General features: G+C 40.0%; 1 protein-coding gene across 1 annotated transcript in view; it reads right to left on the reverse strand.

Moving 5' to 3' along the window:
• Positions 1-1,894: 1,894 nt before the first annotated feature.
• Positions 1,895-10,857, reverse strand: part of LOC135198760 (protein 60A-like) — a gene marked incomplete at its 5' end in the record, with an annotated part of 28,599 nt that continues 19,636 nt past the window's right edge. The window contains 1 exon segment of the mRNA XM_064226669.1: positions 1,895-10,242. Within this exon segment, the coding sequence (XP_064082739.1) occupies positions 9,386-10,242 (857 nt within the window).

Consider the following 10,857-nt stretch of genomic DNA (forward strand, 5'->3'; position numbering starts at 1 on the left):
TATATTCAATAGCTTTAAACTCTGTCTGATATACTCTGAAACGTCTGCCCCTGTATGTCGGCACCTTTGTATAATACATCGATAATAATGAATATTCATATAATGAAATGATATGCCCTCTTCACTGAGACTTTTTTTTTTACGTTTAATAATTGATATGAGAAGTGCAGATGGACCAACAGGGAAATAAATAGTATTCCTATGAGGAGACAATACCAAATGATAAGGGTTGTGGGAGGGGGTCGCAGTTCCCCCGAAACAAGTGTTAACAAAGAACTTTTGACTTACTTAGGACTCTTGACTTACAAACTACTCTAGAATTGTAACCGGAAGACCTGACAACTAAGGCGCTGCTTATGCAAAGTTTTTATTTTTTTTTAAATATTTTTTTAAAGGTTTTTGCTCTGTTATTTTTTATGGTATAGCTTTATGTTATGTTTCTTCGTTGGCAAGAATTTACGTTGCTGTGGTTGAACATAATAATTAAACAGCAATTTCAAAGTCATCTGATAAGGAAATAGGGTGATATTTGGCAAACTTATTTAGGTGAAACATTATCAGCTTAATTGCATTGCACTGCATGATATGTTAATATAGGCCTTATATAGGATTGCAACAGAGGCGTTTTCACTGTTTTGATGCTATCTGTAACTGAGTGATAATGTGAAATGGGAACAGTTTACATATAGTACACATCAGAATAATAATCAATTCATAAAGTCATTAATTTTCTGCATGTCCAATTCATATCCTTATAGCCTGGTATTGTCTACTTACAGCAAATTGTTCTGATACAAATTGACCACCATTTAGTACGAAGTTTGCGGTACTTAAAGCACAAAAAACATACTAATCTACAGCTACCAAAAATAATACATAAGGATTCATTGCAAAACTAGGATTAAATGAAGGAGAACTAGGTCCATCATTTTAATGTATTTTTATGTAGATTAATATACAAAAATACTTTTATTATAACAGGAAGCAGTATTGACTGTCTTTGGAAAGAAGTTCTTACGGTACGATTTGTGCCAACATATACAACCTGAATAATGGATTAATAGCAAATTATAGTATGTACAGCGTCGTCTCATAAATAATGATGATAGTCATAATGGTAATTATAATTACAATGATGAAAATAATCATAATTAATAATAAATCACAATTCTAGTAACACACTACAGCATCACTAAGCATCACAATATGCGCGGTACATCCACCTGACTCACAAGACAACATATCTGAATAAATGGTGTACAGTTTTTTATTTTTATTATAATCATAGGTTCTTCGTTTGGGTACGGGTTAATGTATACAAATTTTAAATCATATGTACACACATCTGCCTCATTTGCCTGCGTAAGGTGAATAATATTTACATTCATACGCCCATACATTTGGATTGGTTGGCGATGATACATACTGATATTTTGACACACGAGTCGATCGTCTTATTTTCGTGTACAAATAGTGTGGATTTCTATACACCAGTTGGAACAGATAAAGGGGACCCAAGGGGGCAAAGCCCCTTGAACATTAGGATACTGATCTAGGTTAGGTCGGGGTGTGTTAGATTAAGATGATTTGATTGAATACGAAATATTTCAGGCATCAGCTCGACAGATACAAAATTCATGACAATTGGAAGTATACACGCAAACAGCCAATTGTTTTATTGTTATGACTGGGATTAAAGTAAACCCTTCCTTTCTAGTGGCTGTTTCGGGAAGGCAGTAGTAATTCCTTTTGATCGACTTCTATATATATATATATATATATATATATATATATATATATATAATATATATATATATATATATATATATATATATCATATATATACATATATATATAATTATATATATATATATATATATGTTATATAGATATATTACACATAAATGTACTAATCTATGAATGTGCGCATGCACGTATGCCTACACAGGCATAAATATGCATACGAACAAGCTTAAATTCACACGCGCATGTATGCAATATGTATGTATATGTGTATGTGCATATAAATGCACATATGAAGTATGTATACGTACATACTTTTGAGAGTATTTTTACATGTTCATTTATTCAGACAGTGCGATAAAATAAGATATCATGGATAAAAATACTGTTTCACATAAATATTTCCTTCAAAACATAGCACATTAGATTATATATAAACATAATGGTTTGATTCTATGTGGATTAATAGGAACAGCCAGTAGCGTTGATGTTAGATTAAATAAGAACAAACATAATAAAGGAAGATGTTTTTCTAAGAGACCCAATACCTGTGGCTTCAATAACTCTGGTAAGGGTTGAAAGGATCTTGATTTGAAGAAAGGACTGAATCTCAAATGACTGAAATCTCTCATCTTGACCGGCGCCTTTCTGGTGGCAGTAGTGGGTGGAAAGGAGAGAGAATGAGAACAAAGCGACGTTAGAGGGCTCATAGGCTGAGACAGATAAGAAGTCAAGGTGGTTTTAGTTGACAGGGATATGCTGAGTTCTCTTGTGACGAACGTCTTGCATTTTCTGAGTCAATGCAAGTGTCATTCTTCCTACGTGATATGTTTCTTTCGTCTCTATCTGATATCTAGTAGTCTGGATAGTTATGCATTTTTCTCAAAACTATGTCAACCTCCGAAGTGATCTGTTGCGTGAGACAGATGAAGATGTGTTCGGGAGAGATGTAAGAGCGTGAGCATCATAAGCCATATTGGGAAGATAATGTAGAAGCACTAATGTTGAAAAGGACAAGTAACAGACGAAGAATGAGTAAGAGGAACCTTGCAAGGAAGAAGAGGAGAATTCCAAAGCCACCGTGCCTTATGACTAGGGACACTATCACAGGAATCAATTCTTTGCCGGGCCCGCCAGCGGTTGACCACACGTAGCCTGACGGGCGGTGGAACTCTTCCCAGAGGTTGGTTGCCAGGCTAATATGCTTCTGTCCCTGACTAAAGATTTGTCAAATGTGATCTGGCATCGCCCTGCCAGTATTTCAACATACTCCCGCCCTAGCGCTGCCCAAAAGAAACCTTCAATACCCACTGCCCTGTACAGGAGACCCTATGGAGTATCCTCCCACACCCAGCCACAACAGCATGCTCAGGGAAAGAGTAGGTTAGGGTATGAGTGCCAATAAATGAGTACCCTGGGGTACTCCTGGGGAGACTCAGGAGATCCCAGGACATTGGAGTTTAATCCAGGGAAGGTCTTGTCCACAGGGGAGTAGGAATGGCCTTGGTTACCAAAGAAGTCACTGGGGAACAGGGCGATAAGGGCCAAACTCAACTGTAGTTAAATCAACTGTCAAGGATAGGACAGGGCTCCTGAACCAAGCCGTTGGATGTGCTATCATTCTAAAGGGATTTCTAAATCCACACTTACTGAAGAAGTCAGTTCCATTGACAGGACCTTGTCTGAAGTACACACAACTACGTTATTCTACTTGTTAGGTGCATTGCCCAAGTATAGATTCAGCTTCCCTAAGGATAGTAACTCCCTAAGAAAAAGATTTTAGTATCGGGAGCCGTATAGTGTCAGGAATTAACAGAGGACTGGAATTCAATTATCTTTCTCTCTTTTGCTGGTCTTTTAGGTGAAAGTAATTCTATAAGACCTTTTGTGAAATACTGGCGATTGAAGGCTCATTAATGGAATTGGGATATACCAGACCCCAAGTCGTTTTCTGTGAATACCGTTGTCAACTTATACTAATGCCAATATACTCAGCCATGGAAAATCTCGGCAATCAGTAGATTTTAAGAATTCGTACGGGTGCCAATTATCTTTTGAGAGCTTTCAGATACCAGTGCTTCGACTTCCTGTATCAAGAGATAACTCGAATAGATTTCAAGACTCCAGCTTGATCGATGATGCAGTCTTCCAAGAAAGCTTTTGTTTTATAACTGATACCAAATGGCTGAAGAATATACGTTGCCATATCTTAAAGGAATATGCATTTGATCACCTATACCAACTACAAAAAAGAACAGGTATTTGGTTATTGATATGAAATCAAAACTAACTTCAGGTATAATCACTATTACGATATAAAAAAAATCTACTTCTGTCACTGATATCAGCTACAAAAATAGCGTTCGATCAACGATACCAACTTCCAGAAAAATTGCACAATTACTGCTACCAACTCCAAAAAGAACTTATATCTACTCCCTAATTAAGTCACCATTGACCATTGAAACCAACTAAGCTGCTTGATCCTTGATACCAACTAATATACAACATTTCTCTGTGATCTGTGATGCCAGATACCAAACGATCACATGTGATAGCGAGTTCCTAAACAGCTTCCATTTGCTTAGTGATAGTAACTCCCTAAGAAAAGGATTTTCGTACGATCGATCCTAAATGCGCTTGATTAGTCGAACGACTAATGATTTTCTTAAGAGGCGTTTACCGACATGTTCAACCGAAATATGAAAATAAACAGGATTTGTCCTAAATATGGTTTTTCCTTCCTAAGAGGCGCGCTGCCTCCTACATTCTATGACAAATATGGATGCTCAAAACTGACTTTATCTTATACATTATTGATAATATTGTGAAGTGTTTGTTTCTAGCGGGTAGTAGACCAGAGCCTAAGCAAAATGTAGTTTTTTTTATGTACACAAGAAAAAGGCAAAGAAAAAAGTTGGAACGTAAAAATGTTGCCTATAAGATACATCCTCAGGTTTCACAAGGGTACTGATCGAAATTTTGGAGTGTACAAAACCATACACCTTTTACAGCTAAGTCTGTATCCTTTTACGGCTGCTAGTCATACACAGTCACTAAAATGCTCTGAAGCTCTCGTGTAAAAGATATTCCTTTACATGACTTTTCATCGCATATCTAATTACAGAAGTGTTGTCTCGGTAAAGTTACTAATTTTTTTTTTTACCTAATAGCATTATGTGTGCAAGTGTACATGTGCATGCATTTATGTACATATGTATACATGCATGTTGATATGTATGTGTATTTGGTGAATACGCATTCACAAACATACACATATGCCCATAAACGCGAACACGCATATATACAAGGTGTATATATATCTTGGACTTTACTGCTGGTCAAGTCTTTGAACTCTAAACCGATCGTTATAAAACTGTCGCTATTCTATATGACTGGGAGGAAATAAACGGGGTGATATTTTTTGTTATCGGGAAGGTATGAGTATCTCCGCTGTTGAATAGTCATGTACTTGTTTTTGCCTAAGCTGAACCGATGGTGAAGGCATATTAAACTGAATAACACTTGGCCTAAATTTAGATTGTGACACGCACTAGATTTGACAGAAGTAGTAGATGACGTTTCAGTGTGGCACGAACGTAACAGAAATGAAATTAGTATTCGCTTCTTCAAGTTTGCCAAATGTGACAGAAGCGTGTAAATGCTGTTTCTGGGTCGTCGGATGTGATAGAGATAAGGGGGGGGGGGGGGGCGGTTGTTATTTCTAGCGCGCCGAACGTGGCGGACTGATTTTAGCTTTATTTTGAACATGAAATGAGGTGAGTGTCATTCCAAGGCTGCCGGAGGAGGAGGCAGAGGTGAAATGAGTGCTCGTTTAACGTTGCCATATTTGGCAGACATGAGTTTGAATGCTGTTTTAAGCTTGTTTTGAAAGAAATGGGGATAAGAGTTTTGAAATTCTTGGAACGAGATAGAAATGACCCGGGAAAATGAGTTATACTTTGTCTTAAGTTTGCCTACTATGACGGAGGAAGGTTATTTTCTATTTCAAGCTCGCTGTTTGTCAAAGGTTATAGAAGAGATGTATATTTTTACATCAGCAAAAAGTGGGATTAATGCTTTTTTCAAATCTGCCGAACGCGATGGAAGTTGGATGAATGTCATTTTAAGTTCTCAGGAGGTTAAGTGGAACCACTGACATCAGCTGAGCTTACTAAACTATAGGGCCCTTTAGTAAAAAAACTACATCTTGGATACTCTTTGAATGGATGCATATTAGGTAACTCTGCCTCCAAAGTTCAGCTTAGGTAAAAGTCCGCAAGAAGTACACAAGACCCAACGTTAATAGCATAAAATTCACAAGTCTACAACCGAATGTTATCTGTCATGGGTGACATTCATGCAATTTGAATTTTCAGTAACTGTGAAATATTCCGTGGTAAATCTTATTACAGTGTTTCATATGACATTGACACTGGACCACAAATCAACTTTGTTTTTTTCATGAAGAGTGACAATCTCCGCCTGAAGTTGTAGCATCTGCGGTACGCACAGTTGGAACCGGGGCGGTGGATATAATATGTTTAGATGCCGAGATATCTTTCTGCTTTTCGTGTATGTGTTTCTTAATGCGGTTTGATCAGCATCAGGTCCTTAACTTCACTTCACACACAAGTACGCTGATGTGTTTCTTTGTGTATGCATAAATCTGGTATACATAAGTATGTATGAAAATACCCATGTATACTTTATAACGGCACACGATCCTGATGGAACTCTCGAGTTATAATGCAGGTGATTGAGCTAATGTGCCAAAGCGTCCTGGTGCTGCTTCTACTGACAGATTTGATGTGCTCGTGATAATGTGAAGGTTAACACACTTGTTTTTTTTTCATTTGCAAGTATGCAAGGTGCTGAAAGGGGGAAGGGGGGGTTGGGGGAGCGTTAGAAACCTCTTAAGTGCTATATAGGAGGTCAATCGCCCGAAAGCACCCCGAACATCATCCGGGGTCCCTACACACTGCACGGTTCTAAAATCCTACAAATCTTGTGTTTGATGACACTGGGGCAGCTTTCTACTATGGCGTGAGAGCTGTCTCATTTGTGTGTCTTATGTGTGTTTGTGTCTGAACATCTGAGAGCCGCTTCGTCTCTGCGTGTATATGTGTTTTGAACATCTTTACATGCACAAGGGTTACAGGCAACGAAACGGCAAGTCCACTGACTTGCCATTGAACTATGACCACTGGTTGACATTAGCGTTGTAACTACATCTTGATACGTTGCTGACATCCAAACGAAAACACCAAAAGGAAACTGAAGACCTACCTAGGTGATTCATAGGCAAATGAAGAAAGAAGTCTCTGGAGCCTCTCGTTAGCTACGGTTGAGTGTTTGTTTTTTGTTTGTGATGATTAGAAAAAGAGGAAGCCAACGCCAAGCCTCAGAGACGGAGCCTAAATCAATAATCTCTTTTTATCCACACATTTCTAATACAGCAATCCAGAGCATTATAAAAGCTGATAATACGAGTTTGAATACTCTGAAAGCCTACGGTACATATTGGTAAAATCTAAACCTATCATGTAATCATTATCATATGGAATACTAATATACACTGAATAAAGTCTGTACTGAGTCTAGTTATTGACAGTATTCATAGACGACCAATATTAAATTGGTTGAGGAAAAAAATGTAAATCATTATGCACACTTATCACAGATAGACAACGAACACTTAATACATGGAATCAATACTGCTCAGAATAAAATAGATTTAACATTAGCATAACAGTGGCTATGTGGTGACGACATAAATACGCACACGCACACACACACACACTCACACACACGGCCACTGCGACATCATGAAGCCTCGACGTCACTTTGAAGCAATGACGTCACTTCGACATAAATCATGACATCAGAACACCCGTTTCCATATAAAAGTATAAACTGAGTGAATAGTTACATCATGGAGAAATAATAGTCATGTAGCGAGAACCCATTTTAAGTTACATCACGAGAACACCTAATGCTCACGGTACGAGAGAACAAAATCATAAAACTAATAGTAGCTTTGTCACGAAAATCTAACAATTTTGTTATGGAATGCAACATCCTTTTCTCAACACAGCAATCCATTATTTTTCTCATTACCGTCGATGAGTTCTGAAATATTTTCCGATTGAATGGGGAGAATTTGGTTTCAAGTTGTCTGTCAATGAATGGTCACATCCCATAGCAAAAACACTAATGAATCTCATTTCGAAAATAATCGTCACATCACAATAAAAGATAGTCACATGATGCTAAATAAAAAGTCACGTCTTGAAGAACTAATAGCCACATCACAATGCAGTTTGAGTACAACATCAAACATGAGAACTAAAAGGCTACACCGACCCCATCATGACTGTAGGGAAGGTGGATAAGAGGGAAATGACTGGATCGGGTTGGATAGGACGGGGATATTGGGGGGGTGGGGGCGCGAGGACGAGGAGATTTCGGTGAGTTTGTGAGAGGAAGTGAGAGGGACGGGTAGGAGGTACTGAGAATCTGGGAATCTGATCTGCGAGATTTGGAAGGGATGGCCTGACCGAACAAGGCGGTTTCATGACTTTCGTTTTACTCTTGGAATTACAAAATGAAAGCTTAGCATTACAGAACAGAAGTTGTAAATGTAAAGCTAAGCCTGGTTGGATTCTGGGTGTACTTGTAAGAAAGCGGTAGAAAAGTAGCAAAAAGCTTCAAAATGACTGTACAGCATAATAGTGATAATAATAGAGAGATATCTGGCACTAACAGGATGGATCATTACAATTGCAAAAACACAGGAACTCTATAACTAGCCATAGGTTTTGGTTAAACAACGACTCAGAGTAGCAATCTACAAAACCAGCTGTAGATTCCACAGTTACTTCCTGATTTCTCAATATAGTATTTTGACGATGTCCAATATTCCAAGTCTGTAGAATAAACAAAACACAAACGCTAAACTTTCAGGGTTTGTTGAAACATTTGAATAAGGTTCAGTATAAAAACAGGTTGAGCAGGAATGAAGTTCTCTCCAATTTTATGGTAGAGTCCTTAAGAATTGAAGTGATGTGGCTTGTGTCAGACAAGAGAGAGAGAGGATGGGTGAGGATGGGCATTTGGAAGAATCTTTTTGGGGTCACTATGGGGTCAGAGAGGGGTCTAATGTACCACTGTCTGCACATCAACACAGCCCCGCTGCCTGGTGGAGAGGAATGTACTGTTGCGGGAAATCAGTCAACTAAGGAACACCACGATGTATGGAGGAACAAAGTAACGTACAGATAACACGGGTCTGGAACACCGTCATGTACGTATGAATACCGGAACACCGGAACATAGAGCACATTGTGGGGCACACGGCGAGGCAACCAGGGTGCCATGACACCTTGAGGATCACTGCTTCTTATTTGCTAGATCACCTGATGGCGTGGCCCTGGCGATTTAGGAAGCGTAGTGGGAGTGACTAGTGTAGGCCACCTGCTGCTGTTGCTGCAATGCTGCTGCTGCTGCTGCTGCTGCTGCTGCTGCTGCTGCTGCTGCTGCTGCTGCTGCTGCTTTTGTTGTGGGCAACCTTCGAAACGGGACTCAACCCGTCTTCTGCTGCTGCTTCTACTGGACTAATACACAGTGTAGCTTGTGACACTCAGGCACAGCCACACTCTGTGACAATGACATCACTCCAGTAAGTAGTAGTGAGCTTTCCATGTTCATTGACATGGAGGATGTGCAACCCTTGAAGCGCTGTTGGTGCACAGCATGGCCGAGGAATTTCTTCGCGACGTTGCATCTTGAGTAAGGACTGCAAAAGAGCGTGTTCGTTTGCGGGATTGAAACGGGCCGGACATCTTCCACTGCAGTAGTAGGCATCGAACTCCTCCGGAGATGTGACAAAGTCGAAACTAGGAAGGTCCTTGAATCGAACTTTCATGGACCGTCTACAGCATCGAGATCGTCTGTTTCCACTGCGCTTGTTTCTGCAGTCCCCACGTCGTCTCCACTTTGCTTTTGTGGCCCGAGTTAGTTCTTTCGATCTCTTCACTCTCCGACCAGCAGCAACTTGAGTTTGTACATCTAAAGTCGGAACATAGCTGGTGTTGGAAGAGCTGGCACCTGTGTGGATCGTCACCCCCGCCGCAGGACAGTCTGGGCACTGAACCAGCACACCGGCCTCTCCTTTCGGCGAGTTCACCCATTCCTTCACTGCCTCCGTCACGTCGACGGAAAGCCATTCATCTCCCGTCACAGAGACATTCAGTGACTGGATCAGAACGGGAGCTTGCTTGCGTCGTCTTCTCCGTCGACCACCGTCATCCATTTTGAAAACGCTGACGGTGATAGAATCGTGGCCGGGTTCCTCCGGCGCAGGACCACCAGTCTTCCATAACCGACACGTTGCTTGTTTGACATCCAGGTCGTGCGAATAAACACGGCGCACTGGAACTGCTACGTGGAAGTGCACGATCTGACCCTCCACTCTTGCACTGCGTCGGCCACGCCCATCTGCGGAGGAAAAATAAGTTCATGAAATATTCGTCTTGTAATGCACGATGATTTGATACAGCCTATGATGTAATGTTAAGTCAGCATTACCATCCTTATTCATGTACATGAATATATACATATGTGTATATATAGCTATACTACTCTGATGATTATGGGTTGACCAAATTTATTTTTAGCAAAACAAAACTGCAAAATAGAATTCCATTGATCACTGGGTACAAGCCTTACTGTAATTATGCTCTCTCTCTCTCTCTCTCTCTCTCTCTCTCTCTCTCTCTCTCTCTCTCTCTCTCTCTCTCTCTCTCTCTCTCCTGTTTCCTGTATGAATTTTACAATGAGCGCGGTTTACGTTGTAAGGTGCCCCTGGCTGACTCACTCTGATGTGTATGGGAGGAATTCTAATTTTATCGGAGACAGTGGAGGGTAGGAAAAGATTGATTGATCGAGTGATTGTGTGAGTGTGCGTGCGTACGTGTACGTGCATGCGAAAGAAAGAGAGAGAGAGAGAGAGAGAGAGAGAGAGAGAGAGAGAGAGAGAGAGCATTAGATGATTTACATGTCTTAGTCAGCTGTTTCGGAGAAGAGATATCTGTCAGTTGGTACACTAATATT

The sequence above is a fragment of the Macrobrachium nipponense genome, chromosome 22 (genome assembly GCF_015104395.2).
Source record: "Macrobrachium nipponense isolate FS-2020 chromosome 22, ASM1510439v2, whole genome shotgun sequence".
NCBI classification, from domain to species: domain Eukaryota; kingdom Metazoa; phylum Arthropoda; class Malacostraca; order Decapoda; family Palaemonidae; genus Macrobrachium; species Macrobrachium nipponense.